Raw genomic sequence first — 15,140 nt, 5'->3', positions numbered from 1 at the left:
AAAAATTTTTTCCCATTCTGTTGGTTGCCGATTCACTCTAATGACTGTTTCTTTTGCCGTGCAGAAGCTGTGAGTTTGATTAGGTCCCATTTGTCTATTTTGGCTTTTGTTGCCAATGTTTTTGGTGTTTTGGTCATGAAGTCCTTGCCGACGCCTATGTCCTGAATGGTTTTGCCTAGATTTTCTTCTAGGATTTTTATGGTGTTAGGTCTTATGTTTAAGTCTTTAATCCATCTGGAGTTAATTTTAGTGTAATGTGTCAGGAAGGAATCCAGTTTCTGCTTTCTGCACATGGCTAGCCAGCTTTCCCAACACCATTTATTAAACAGGGAATCCTTTCCCCATTGCTTCTTTTTGTCAGGTTTGTCAAAGATCAGATGGTTGTAGGTATGTTGTGTTGCCTCCAAGACCTCTGTTCTGTTCCATTGGTCTATATCTCTGTTTTGGTACCAGTACCATGCTGTTTTGACTACTGTAGCCTTGTAGTATAGTTTGAAGTCCGGTAGTGTGATGCCTCCCACTTTGTTCTTTTTGCTTAGAATTGACTTGGCTATGCGGGCTCTCTTTTGGTTCCATATGAAGTTTAAGGTGTTTTTTTCCAGTTCTGTGAAGAAGGTCATTGGTAGCTTGATGGGGATAGTGTTGAATCTGTAAATTACATTGGGGAGTATGGCCATTTTCACAATATTGATTCTTCCTAACCATGAACATGGAATGTTTCTCCATCTGTTTGTGTCCTCTCTTATTTCGTTGAGCAGTGATTTGTAGTTCTCCTTGAAGAGGTCCTTTACGTTCCTTGTTAGTTGTATTCCTAGGTATTTTACTCTCTTTGTAGCAATTGTGAATGGCATTTCATTCTTGATTTGGCTCTCTTTAAGTCTGTTATTGGTGTATAGGAATGCTTGTGATTTTTGCACATTGATTTTGTATCCTGAGACTTTGCTGAACTTGCTTATCAGTTTCAGGAGATTTGGGGCTGAGACAATGGGGTCTTCTAGATATACAATCATGTCATTTGCAAATAGAGACAATTTGACTTCCTCCTTTCCTATTTGAATACCTTTATTTCTTTTTCTTGCCTGATTGCTCTGGCTAGAACTTCCAGTACCATATTGAATAGGAGTGGTGAGAGAGGGCATCCTTGTCTAGTGCCAGATTTCAAAGGGAATGCTTCCAGTTTTTTCCCATTCAGTATATTGGCTGTTGGTTTGTTTTAAATAGCTTTTATTATTTTGAGATATGTTCCGTCAATACCTAGTTTATTGAGGGTTTTTAGCATAAAGGGCTGTTGGATTTTGTCAAAGGCCTTCTCTGCATCAATTGAGATAATCATGTGGTTTTTGTCTTTGGTTCTGTTTATGTGGTAAATTACGTTTATAGACTTGTGTATGTTGAACCAGCCTTGCATCCCTGGGATGAAGCACAAGGTATGTTCTAAAGCAGAATACTTGTGAGTGTGAAGGTGGCACTACGACTAATTACGCCAGCCAAGACAACATATGTTCACCTTAAATTAACCTAAATATATATGTTCTATATTAATAATCAAATAATATATTAATATTTTAGAGATTACTATTATTTTTAGGGATTCTGATTATTCTTAAGATCAGCATAATTTTCTTTTTAAGAATGTCATTTCAGTTACCATAATTGACCATCTGCAAGCCAGTACAATAAAATGCTTCTTTTTGAAATTTTACTTATTCAAGATCCATTTAAGTATCATCTCCTAAATAAAACCTTCCTTATTCCCCAACTCCATGTGATGCCCAAAGGACCATCCTTCTCTCTCTCTTACTTCAGTCACTCAGCTAAATCCAATGGACTTTGTTCAATCACCATTTCACTTGTGCTTCTTCCACACATTCTATCTGGAAACCACTCCCTTGCTCTTGAGGCATTCCCTTTCATGACACAATTCTGCTTTTCCTCCTATCTCTGTGACTGCCTCTTCTGCTTTACAGACTCCTCCTCCTCCAAGTCATTAAATGTTACAGATACTCAAGGCTGGTTGCTAGACCTATTCACTTCTTACATCATTTCCTGGGCAGCTTCATGATGACCCATAGCTTTATTTGATTTACAAATTTGTATCTCCATCCCAGAAATTACCCCTAAACCGCAGACCCATATGTCCAACTGTCTACTTGCGGTTTTTCCTTTGAAATCTCTTGAGTGCATGCACTTCTTTCCACAAAATGGGTCCTTCTAGAATTCCCCTTTTCTGTGACTTGTACAATGAGTCATCTGCAAGCCAGAAATCTAGAAATGATCCTTGATACTTACCTCTCCCTCTGGCCTCATATGAAATTTCTCACCACATCATGTCAGCTTTACTTCCTAAACATCTCTAAAATCTATTCACTTCCCTCTGCCAGCATCAGCACCCTACCCCAAACTACTGTCTTTTCTCACCTGGACTCTTAAAATGATCTCCTACCTAGCCATTCTTTACCCCTCCATTCCCTTCTCCATACTGCACCCAAAGTTGTTTTTAATATGCAAACCTGAATGCATTATCGTTCCATTAAAATCATTTCATGACTTTCTAATTCTCTTAGGAATTCTCTTAAGTCATCCTAAGTCTTCTTTAGTCATCCTACATCTGCTAAAGTCATCCTTTAGAACTTATCCTACAAAATCCTGACGATTCTCCAGCCTCATTTTGTACCATTCCTCACCCTGCCATGTCACACTTGGCTTTGTTATGGTCTCTCTGAAAAGCCATCATCCTGCCACAGTTCCTCTGAATATGTCCCCACAGCCTAGACTGCTGCACTCAGGGTGACCATGCAAGGTATGCTCTAAAGCAGAATACTTGTGAGTGTGAAGGTGGCACTATGACTAATTACGCCAGCCAAGACAACAGATGTTCACCTTAAATTAACTCCTGTTCATTTACCAGCTCTCAGATCAACATCATCCCTTAAGGGAACCTCACAGCAACCTCCCTGGCGAGGTGAAGAATATTGTAAGTTTTACAACACAATATAACTCTCTTTTGTTCCTGGAAAAATATACATATACAGGAAGAGAGGTAAGGGAAGAGAAGAGAGAGAAGGAAGAAGAAGAGAGAGTAGGCTACAAAGAAAATGGACACTCAAAAAGGGGAGTTAGGACGCACTACAGATTGGAAGAACATCTTTTCCTAATGACATTCGTTTCTGAAAAGAGCATTATTAATTCAAATCGTTGGCCTAAAACTCAGAGAAATCTGCTTACTGGAGACACAGTGTAAGAGTCTAAGTCAAATCTTCAATCATCAACCTAGGAGGAGAAGGCCTTTTAAATGTACAAATTATATTTAATTTTAAAATTCAACAGTAAATGATTTTCTTTCAATTCTAATGAGAACACTTTACAGAATTGCTAGGGAGCCATTTAAACCCAGACATTTTCAAGTTACTCATCCATATAAAGTCATAAAGCCTCACAATGCTTGAGAAAGGAACCCAAACCCAAATATTTCAGTATCATTGCAAGTGAGACTTCTCCTAGCTTATACCATATCGACTCACTTATGTGACTCCCTTCTAGATTGTTAATTATCTGAGTGCCAAGAGGACATCTTATGAGCTTTTGCATTTCCCTTTTCCTCACCTACTTTTCAATACTTTGCATAATGTTTTGCATAAGCATTTGTTGAAATGAACTGAATTAGTCTAGGATCCCCTTCGAGCCTGCCCTAGAACTGGCTCCTTTGCTGACTCCCACACCTAAATGTTCTACCTACCTGCAAGACACCTAGACATCCACCAGTGGAGTCTGTATCTCCCAATAGTCTAACCTGCGCCCCTGAGGGTTCACAGATCCCAGGCTGTGGTCCACAGCACACCTGTTGTCCTGGGCTTATAATGTTGCTGTGAAGAAGCACCAGGATACATGTTCGGCTTTCCTCAGGACATGATTTTGGTGCTCACTGTTTTTAACCCTGGCATGTCCAGCAAAGAGAGAAGAAACACACCCTGGGAAGACCAAAGGGACCTGTGAATTACATCATGCATAGTCATCCCTGGTCTCTGTTGTGGAGAATAGAGACGCTGGCCACAAGCAGGAGTGCTTTAGAGAGCAAGGGCTCCCGAGGGCACCTGGCCTGGAATCCCAATATGGTCACTTTATAAGTTCTCTGTTCACCTCAGGACAGTGGGGATGATATACACACCTATGTCTAGGGTTTGTCACGAGGACTAAAGGCACTCATACACATAAAGCCCTTCAAACAGATCCTGACACTTAGAAAATCCTTCTAAAAACACCAACAATCAAGGAGCCAGGGTGGGGGCAGGGCAGAAAGGAACTCAGAATATCAGAATGGTAACTAAGTAAGAACCCTAGCTACTTATGTGCCAGGCACTGTGCTAAGCACTTTATATATAATGCACTTCTAAAAAGCAACAAATTTTGCTTTGTTGGGATTCTGAAGATGAAAAGTATTATCCCAGAAATACATGAACGATGCGAAATCTTAGTCCCACCGTGTTTTTGTTACTGAAGGTAGATCCAGATTGCCTAAGTCCCCAAGAGTGACCTCTTCAAGTTGTTCTCCTTCTACCCAAACTTTGTAAGAAGACATGTCTTTGTGTTCTTTTAAGTTCTTTTACAGCCTCTTGAAGTTCTCCTTAGGCATTCCTGCTGCTTCTTGTTCAATATCTTTTTTTATGAGACTCCTGTGTTTCTGGTGATTGAAGCTTACTTTTTTCTCATTTTCCCTCTGAAAAACTATCAAGCTCAAAAATGAGGATAGCTCTTGTTGACACTAGTCTGAGTAAAAACCTGCCTTACCTTCTTTAGAAAATGAACACACTACCATTTATATTTTCACTTTTGCAGCATTCAGATTCCAAAATGCAATTTGTCACAAAGTAATCATTCTAAGCTAAAGATGCAAGGTAGTACAGCATAGTTTGGCAACGCTAATTTGGTTAAATTTCCGTTTTCTCTGATTTTGATGTAAAAATCAAGATTTTTTTAGAAGAGAAGAAAGAACATTTTTTCACATATAAAGAAAATTGTATTTCATTCCTTTTGCCAAAACTGTGGTTTCTGGACGACTTAACTCATGGTTTGCCTCTTTTCTACATACAAAGCTCTCTCACCAACAGCCCAGGAATAGTCAGCTAGTGAAACAGACCAGCAGACAGGAAGCCTCCTATTTAGCCAGTTCAGCACATGGTCCTTAGTGACCAGACAGGCCCAGCCTCACTCAATAAAGTAGAAGACTGAACATCCACAGGGGGGAAATTTGGGTCTAATCAGCCATCTTGGGTCCCTCCTGTAAGATCACGGTACTCAGAACAATAATCTCTGCCTGAGTTATCTGAACTGGCTGCTTGTGCTATCCCATAAATCTGTGGAGTGCTTAAATTGCACAACCTTCCTCCTCTCTTTTAGGCCAGATAAACATCTTAGGAGAAATCATTCACTTAGTTAATTTGGAGAGTAGTCAGCTGAAATAAACAAAGCTTCCAGCTGAGGCGTGCAGTATGGTGAAAGTTCTTGTCTGAGATTTAGGATCTGGGTTTTCTCTATTTTGCAAGTGGTAGCAGTGACATGAATTAGTAATGTGCTCAGCAAACTCAAAGGAATACCTTTAGTGAGAGCTGCTTCTTTCCACCATATTTGGGCTGCTTTGCAACTTCATCTTGCTGACACCAGCCCTATCTCGTCTTCCTGGTTCCTCAGTGACCCCCCTGCTATGAATCTCTAGCCTATGTTCCATGCAACCTGTTTATGCCAAGAATGTCACTGTCTTCTTCATTCATCTCAGATGCCATGAGAGCACAGTAGTTACTGCTCTGTCCCTCTCTGACGTCTTTTCCTCACACCCTGAAATGACCTTGACACAACACAATGGGGGCCAGAGTCTGGTTCTTGTCACATGGCCCATGTTTCAGCGACTGTAAGTTGTCATCACCATCAGAGTCTCCATCCTCTTTGCCAGTTACATAAGAGGCCACATAGACGTCTGCTCCCTAGCACAAGCTTTTATTAACCAGAGGCAGTACGAGAGGCCAAGTAAGCAAGAGGTCCATTCCGGAGCCATGTCCCCAGGGAGGGTGAGGGGCTGTCATCGGGTCAAGGCTCCTAGGGCAATTCGGCTCAGCTCTGGGCCTGTCTGCAGCCTTCAGTCCAGGGGATGACATGTTATGTTGTCAGCCTGAAGGAGCAAAAAAGCAGCAGCCCTTTCAAAATCAGAATGCCCCTGCTGTTTGTTTCCTTTTGGAACACAATAAGAAGAGACTGGGGACATGACTCTGGGCTGTCAACGCTTCCTACCAGCTTCCACGGCACCTTTCATTTGCCAGAAGAGAAAAAAAACACAAGCTGCTTAAGTTAAACAAGGGCTTAATGAATAGTCAAAATAATTGTTTAGCTTGGTATAAGGCCTTAGGTAAATAGATGATTGCCTGAGACCCCGGGCCAGGAAAAGCAGCTCGGCAGGACACCGCTTGTTCTGTCCCTCGGACAACAGCCCAGTGGCCTGTGCTCCTCTGAGGACTGTTTTTACTCAGTTAATTCTCTCTTCCCACCAGTATTAAAGCAATTTAGTATCAGAACGGGCTCCTCAAGGCAGGGAGAAGGAAAGAAAACTTTCTATATTAGAAATGTACAGTTAAAACATAAATCTTACTACATGAGTGCTTCCATTAAGTAGAATGCTTAAGATCAGGAAAGTCTGGTTTGTTTGTATTGAATTGTTTTTATGTTATGAAATTTCTCAGATGCATTGTTAGCATGATTACAATTATCCTGCCTCCTGCTCTACTAGTATTTTTAACATGGTTTCATCCTTTAGAAAATGATTATTTACTACACCAAGGGGTATTGTTAGGTTTATGAGGAATCAGCTTCTCAAAGTGCAATTGTAGTTACGGACAGTGTCAGCACGGAAATGGAATCTTCCAGGTATGGTTTCCTTATTTGTTATTGCTGATTTGTTTGGGTTTGTTTGCTTGTTTAGGTATCTTTGCTCTCATCTGGCTCCATTGTTATTTGTCTCTTCTTCCCAAAAGTAGGATGCAATGTGAAAATTTGTTGCCAGCTAATTTCAGTTCTGCTGAAGAATATTTTTAATAATTGCCTTCTTACTTGAAAGTAATACATTCCTTGTTGACCCAGAACAGGATTTGGTTGTCTTACTTAAACAGCTCATTTCCATTTAACTGCTCTTCGACTGAACCTTGAACTCATCAAGGGAGTGGGATTCTCCTGGTATTCTTTTTCCACAAATCATGATGACTGTATATTCGGTTTATTGGCAAAGGGCAATCAAAGCATGTATTATGTAAGAAAAATTTAATGCTGATCTGTTTAAATAATTTTTCATCTTAATAATATAGGAGAGTGGTTAAGAACATGAGGTTTCAAGTCAGTTCTGAGTTTCAACACAAGGTTGCACTTAGTAGCTCTATAAGCCCAAACAAATTATCAAATTTCCATTGGCTTTGTTTCCTCATCTGCAAAACAGTCAAATAATAATACCTACTTTGGGTTGTTGGGTTGATGATGTGAGATAATACATGTAAAATGCTGCACAGTGTAAGTATTCAATGAATGTTAACTACCATATTTTCACATACCTTATAATTTCCTTACAACTCTGTAATGTAGACAGAAGTGCTATGATTTATGCAATTGGAATATTAGACAACTGGACTTCAAAGTGATTATTGATTTATCCAAGGTTACCCAAGATGGCAAAATGCTGGTCCTCTCAGTACAGGAGCCCCCAGGTTCCCAGTGTGTTGCCCTCCCTTCATCCATTCGGCCACAGGGTACTCTTCCTCAGTTTCCCTAAATCTAAAACCTTACATGATAATGGGCCTCCTCTGCCTTAGACTCTCAGGCAGACACCAGGAAGACTCCTGTCACAGGCGTTAAAATGTTCATCAATATTACATAGACATTTTCTGGGGAAATGGTAGCCTCATAACTACAAAGTGAAGAAGAACTCTTTGGTGATGCTGAGAAGAAAATACTAATGGAGAAGTGATTTCCAGAAGGTGAACTGGAAGGAGCCCATGAGATTACAGCAACAGGTCAGCACATCCACAGCCCAGCCAGCTTTGTAGACAAAACATATACAGTCTCCTCCATGCATCGTTTTTACCGTATGTGTCCCTCTTATCATTATAAAACATAAATTTATTTAAAATCAGCAAGTCTGTTATATCCTTTTAACATGCTGCATTTTCTCAACTGATATCAAAACTACAACTTTTATGTGAGGATCTAAGATTTTCATTTCTTTTTTCATTTTAAAAACCAGGTCTGCACCTACATACTCCATAAGGTGTGTGTTTCTTTCTTTTTTTTCCTTTTTTTGAGACAGAGTTTCGCTCTTGTTGCCCAGGCTGGAGTGCAATGGCGCGACCTCGGTTCACCACAACCTCCACCTCCTAGATTCAAGAGATTCTCCTGCCTCAGCCTCCCAAGTAGCTGGGATTACAGGCACGTGCTACCCCGCCCATCTGGTTTTGTAATTTTAGTAGGGATGGGGTTTCTTCATGTTGGTCAGGCTGGTCTTGAACTCCTGACCTCAGGTGATCCACCCACCTCAGCCTCCCAAAGTGCTGGCATTACAGGTGTGAGCCACCCTGCCTGTCAAGGTGTGTGTTTCAAAACATAAGCTTAGAGACCAATGGTACTGCAAAGAGAACTTTGCCTATGATGTCTAGCAGCCTAGATTTAAGTGCTAGCCCTGGTGATTATAAGCTGAAAGCACCATAAACTTAGCTCAATTAAAGTCCATAAATATTTACTATCTCAGGACTTTAGGGGCTTGTGTCCTTACCTGGGACTATAGAGCAAATAGTAGTCCTTCACAACCATTCTTCTCTGAGCCTCTATTTTCTCACTTATAAAGTAAAGAGAATAATGGTTCCTCTCCTCACAGGGTTATTATGAAGATCCAGTGAGAAAAACAAGAAAATAAATGTATTGTGATGTTGTGAAAGTGCTCTGTAAACATAGGGTGTTCAAGACAACTACTGAGAAGAGAGAAACACTTCAACTCTTCTTGGTAGCTTTCCTTTAGCTATTGACCAGCCACCCCATAGCAAAATGCCTAAGTACATTTTTCTAAAGCTAACAGCATTACCCTCATTGAGGTAAGTCTATATTCGTACCCATAAAAATACTTTTCCATCTATTTCCTCTTCCTCTCACTTTGGTTTATAACATTTATGGATAAATTACAATATTCTTTCATATCAATATGGCTATGTAATATCAGATTATATGAAGCATTAAAGAAGGCACCAATATAAAATTGAAAGCAGAGAACAGCCCAAGAGCTCATGGCTTGCACTTTACAACCCCAAGTACACTCAAGGCCCATCTGTGAGGGACATTTTAAGTACATCAGTTGCATGAGTTGCCGCGGACGGGGCTCTCACCCAGGCCCTGAGTAATTCCAGGAATTAGAAAGGAGGAGAGAGAGGATTGTTCTTCCTTTCAGCTCCCAGACTGGGACCCCAGTACCACCTTAGTTTGGGAAAAAGGTGATTTATGGGAGTGAACCCATTACTACTGGAATTAAAACCTTCCCTGATTCAGTTCTTCCAGAGATAGATTATGTCTCATGTATTTCTACCTCTAATTCCTTATTATATTTAATAACTGGTGACTTTGGTCTTTATTTCTACTCCTGTCAACAGAGAACATTCACTTAGAATCCACTAAGTACCAGACAGCATTCAAAGTGCTATGGAGAAATGTAAATAACATGATATGCATGATTCCTGCTTTGCAGGAGTTTAGAAGGAAGTAAACCAGCATTTATTGCCAGGCAGTGAGTATTGTTTTAGGTTCTCTGACAAGGACACTTCGAAGTGCATCTTAACTTCATTTTATAAATGAGGCGTCTGAGGCTTAGAGAAATACACCTGCCAAGATCACACAGGTAGCAAGCGTCTGGGCCAGGTTTCTCCAAGACCTACCTTGTTTTAAAGTCCATGCTCTTTCCACTCTAATCCCTTACCTCCCCTAGTCAGAAAGGCAGGACACACACCAAAAAGGAAAGTGAACACAAATATTAAATAGTAAAGAAAACCTACAAATAAATAAGTACTAGAAACTCTACAGATTGTCCTATGTGCAAGAGTGGCCAAGTGCCTGGAGCAAGGCTAGCCTTTGAGCCGATTCTAAAGCCCATCAATGATACACTCTGGAAACAAGGAAAGCAGATGCCAGTCAGAGAACAGTTGTGCCGGAACCAAGAGAAATTACAGTCTGGGTGATTAACACTTCTAAGAACGAAAGCTACAGTGCAACCTGCCATTTGTCTTTCTGGATTGAGAGACTTTGTCTTTGTGATCCTGGGAAACATAAAAAGACTATGGAACTTTGTAAGTCGCTGTGATTTTCAGAGACCCGTCTTCAAACACATGCAAGAGACCAGTGGTTCCTTGTTAGCGTATTGCCAACTTCATTACCCTCAGCATTAAATATCCCTTTCCACATAGCACTCTCATCAGCATGGTGAAAGGGAATCATTTTTCTCCTGACATCTGGGGTTGGTTTCACAGAGGATTTACAGGGGAAAAGTGAACACACGTGGCAATGTTTTCAAGCCTTTGTTTGGATTTTCTGTTTTCTAGGAGATGTACGACTAAGGGGTCAGTCGGGGTTTCCTGCTGAACGCCGCGGCTCCTACCCATTCATTGACTTCCGCCTACTTAACAGTGAGTAATCAAGTGTACCTGGAAAGGAACAAACGTTTTCTTCAAAAAGAAAAAAAATATCCTCATTTCCCTCTGAACTTCAAAACCTTCCGGGGTCTGCCATCCTTCCTGAATCTCTCTTCTGCCAACTGGAACTTAACCCTTTGTCTTTGAATTTCCTCACAAGTGAAGTAATTCTGGCCCTGCCCTACCTCTCAGAGCTTCAGTGAGGGTCAAATGAGATCGGGTCAGCGTTAAAAGTATAAATCTCTGGTCGGGCGTTCTGGATCACGTCTGTAATCCCAGCAGTTTGGGAGGCAAAGGCAGGAGGATTGCTTGAGCCCAGAAGTTTGAGAACAGCCAAGGCAACATAGTGAGACCTTAGCTTTATAAAACAAATCAAAAAATTAGCTAGGCATGGTGGCGCATGCCTGTAGTCCCAGCTACTTGGGGGCCAAGGTGAGAGAATAGCTTGATCCCAGGAAGGTGAGGCTGCAGTGAGCCAAGAATGCACCACTGCCCTCCAGCCTGTCTCAAAAAGAACAAATTTTTTTTTTATAAAAAGTCTTAAAAACTGTGATGCCCTATACAGGGAAGCTACTATTTTCATTTTCCAGTGCATTCTTTCTACCTTCAGCCAGAACTAGACTCGGTGAGATTCCATTTTCTTTTTAAACCCCCACAGGGAAACCTCTTCTAGAGTAACCCTTAGTAACCTACCTGTTATGGAATTCTCACTTCTTTATCTAATATACATCCTCGAGGTATATTCTTGCATTCCTGGTAAAACTCTTCACCATGGCCAAATCCAAAGCACTTGCTGCTTTCTCCCTTGAGCCTCACAAGGTCATGGGCTTCTACCCTCCCCTCCATAAGCTACTCCTCATCGGGAGTTTTGCTCAACCTTTGGTCCATAATTATTTGTTCCTTTGCACACCCAAACCAGTAACCGGTCATCTCTCCAGATTTCATGTCTTATAACCATCATAATCATCCTTCACTTTAGACTTGTCAGGGAGGTGAAAGAGAAAGTGGATAAATTTCACAATTTGCTCCAAGATTTTCAGTGTTTGGTTCTCATATCACTTCCCATCTATAAATTTCAAAGTGCTGGATTATACCCATACAATATTACTTTCCTTTGACATAAATACTCTCAGCTAAAGAGGTAATTTGATTTACTTCAACCCCTGGAAATTACTAGGCAAAATTAGAACTTGTTATTTCTGATCCTTCGATCTTTGAAAGACCAATAGGAGGTGGCCATGTTTGTGTTTCTCCTGGCTTGTTAACCTCCCATATCAATGTACAATGTCTGTTTTCATTTGTTTGTTTGTTTTGTTTTTTGGAGGTTTTTTTTTTTTTTAGCACTTTCAGGGACACAGAGACTTGGAGTAATTCTTTCCACACTAGAGATAACCTTTGCTACCCAGACCCTCAAAAATGCTTTTGGAAGACAGAGTTGAACCATTAGACCAATGCAATATGGGATATGGCCTGCGGGAGCTCTAATGGTCTTTCTGACCTTTCCTTATGACCCTGAATAAGCTGTCCCAGCTACCCACAGAAGTTACAACTTTGACAGTCTCTAGACTGAATGGATTTCCAGGTCCTAGGCTTGTGGTTTCTCTAAGCAGGACAAGGATGAGCAAGGGGTTCCATTTCTCTGTTTCATATAGACCAGAACTCTCCAACAGCATCCCATTTTGAAAGTCAGAGGGAAAAAACAGCCAAAAGGTCTCTTTCCAATAGTGTCAGTTCATGAACCATAAAGGAATTAGGAAAATAAGGGGATATTTCTGTTTATAACTCCAAAGTTTCCAATGATTATTTTAAAACTTTAATCCCAGTGTCAATAAGCAACTTTACTGCTAATGATGGTTATCTTTGCAGGTGGGGACAGTGAAATATCTCTATTAGAGGATTCTGTAACACTTTTTTCTTTTTTTGTTTTACAATTTGCAATCTGAAAAACAACTGCAAAAATAAATAACATTTAAAGAGAAACTCATTGTAGAAAATATTTCCTTTTTTTTTTTTTTTTTGAGATGGAGCTTTGCTCTTGTTGTCCAGGCTGAAGTGCAATGGCATAATCTCAGCTCACTGCAACCTCCGTCTCCTGGGCTCAAGCAATTCTCCTGCCTCAGCCTCCTGAGTAGCTGGGATTAAAGGTGCCAGCCACCACGCCCGGCTAATTTTGTATTTTTAGTAGAGACAGGGTTTCTCCATGTTGGTCAGGCTTGTCTTGAACTCCTGACCACAGGTGATCCCCTTGCCTCGGCCTCCCAAAATGCCGGGATTACAGGCATGAGCCACCGCACCTGGCCTGCTGATAATATTTCAGTGTCACAGCGTTCCCCATGTAAGAGATCATCTGCCAGCAACTGCTATCCTACCTCCCCGCTCTGCTGGAGATCCTCCAGGACTTCTGAGTGTCTGGGCTCAACCTCAGCCTTATTTCCCTGGCCCTGGATGCTTCCTGCCCCTCCACCCCCATTTCACCCCACTTGGTGCTCACAATCCTCCACTCATTAAGTGACAGTGTTGGCCATCCACCCTAAATTCCCTTTAGGCTCTCCTCAGCATCCATTCCAGATAACTCTTTCACCGTGTCTCCTCTGTAACATATTGCAGAGGCAATATTAATTTTCCTTTAGTGTATTTTGCTTTATATATTGTCTCCGGTTTTATATATCAAATACACCCCCAAATAGACTATAAGATGCTAAAGATAATTGCTATTGATCACTTATTATAGTTAACTTACCAATTATTAAAGGGTCTCCTCAAAAACATTATACTAAATAACTATGACTGTTAATATCCCTTGTATTTAACTGAGCAACACAGATAGGAATCAAGACCTCTAAGATTTTCCTTTATTTATGATACTATTTACCTCTTGGTATAATGTACCATATATATACCCCATTGGTGAGTGGAAACTAGAACAGGTAACATGACTGTGGTCACCCTCCACGGTTCCTAACTTAGTTTGCAATTACAGCAGTTTCTTACCATGGAGCAGAGGGGTATGAACATCTGTGTTATGCACAGTCACATCAGGTATATGTTGTCATGTCTCCTACTACGTCATACACTGTCTATTTAATTCTTTTTAATATCATTCACATCCTTGTTGTGGTTTGCCTGAGTTGTTAGTGTATGCTTTATGCCTAAAGGGAAACATCTTGGGACATTTGGGGATTTTCTCCTAGAACTTTTCTTTTGACCAGCTCATTCCTATTCTACACTATAAGTGCTGAACTAGTTTAAAGTGATTCTTTAGATCACTTACCTTAATTTTGAGTCAAATCTTTCCCAGTGTAGGCACAGACCCCAAACTTCATTCTCCTTGGGTGCTTGCAGTTTTGCTCTGTCTCCCACGGCAAAATCTAATCTAGGATTTTTTTAAAACCATTTATAGGAAAAACCACATCACCATAGCCATCACTCCACAGCTTTGCATCCCTGCAACCTTCCTTCCAAAATGCTTAGCAAAACCCACACAACTGCCATCCCCTTTCCAAAGTGTTGCTGGGTGGGTGTCCCTCATCCACCCACCTTGGTATATGCATTGAATCACTGGAGCACACAAGAGCAGAAATGTATACTAAATAGTGAATGCATTTCCCCACTGGTCCCATTAGTCACAGCCCCAGTCTGTCACAGGAGGGTGGGGGATATCAGAATTAAAATCTAAAATTACTTGTCTTCGACCAGAACAAAGTTTCTAGACATTAAAATGGATAACTAGAACAGAAATGGACAAATGACTAGGCACCAAACCTGTCCCCTTCTCCTGCCTATTTTGGTTAAGAAAATTTCACTAAGATATTGCCATGCCCATTTGTTTATATGACATCTATGACTGCTGTCACTGAAACAATGGCAAGGTAGTTACAATAGAAACTGTGTAGTCCACAACTCCTCCCTGCCACAAATCCCAAAATATTTACCGTATGGCCTTTATAGAACAAGGTTGCCAACCCCTAACTTAGATCTTTTTAAACAGATTTAAGAGACCTTTATGACATAGCCACAAGCACATTCAGTCCAATCTGTTGATCTTTGTTTATGTTTTTTTCTGTTAAATTTCCAGTGCCATCGCTTTACTTTCAAGAATGGACTCACGTTGAGTAAATTTTTATGAACAGAAGTAAACACAGAGAGGAAACCTCTATTTAAATTCCAATTTAAAATTAAAATTTCTAATTGCACATTCTTCTGGAAGAGATTATTTTTGCATGGAGGGGAAGCACATATTTGGGTCAGGGGGAAACACAGGACTACCATGTTCATGTGCCTATTATTTGCATATAAGGTGACTCTTGGTTTGCCTGGCATAGTCCTAGTTTGTACATGTTGTTCGGGAGTATTTATTAATAGTGCTGTCCTTCATTCCCAGAGTGTGCTGATTTGGACACTAAATTACAAGGCCAACTGCTTATATAGATTTTCCCACAAAAGAGT

The 15,140-nt window shown here is 40.6% G+C and overlaps 1 protein-coding gene across 3 annotated transcripts in view; it reads left to right on the top strand.

The window, feature by feature from the left end:
- PDE7B (phosphodiesterase 7B) overlaps positions 1 to 15,140 on the top strand; it is a 326,468-nt gene that overhangs the window by 233,567 nt on the left and 77,761 nt on the right. For all 3 annotated transcript variants that reach the window (XM_032274704.1, XM_032274705.1, XM_032274703.1), the window contains one exon: positions 10,605 to 10,688. In XM_032274704.1, coding sequence (XP_032130595.1) covers positions 10,605 to 10,688 — 84 coding nt within the window. The remainder of the gene's footprint in view (positions 1 to 10,604; positions 10,689 to 15,140) is intronic.

The sequence above is a fragment of the Sapajus apella genome, unplaced genomic scaffold (assembly GCF_009761245.1).
Source record: "Sapajus apella isolate SASKATOON/1434 unplaced genomic scaffold, GSC_monkey_1.0 scaffold6, whole genome shotgun sequence".
In the NCBI taxonomy this organism is placed as follows: Eukaryota; Metazoa; Chordata; class Mammalia; order Primates; family Cebidae; genus Sapajus; species Sapajus apella.
The sequence above is the reverse complement of the archived record's forward strand: the minus strand, read 5'-3'. Positions and strand labels throughout refer to the sequence as shown.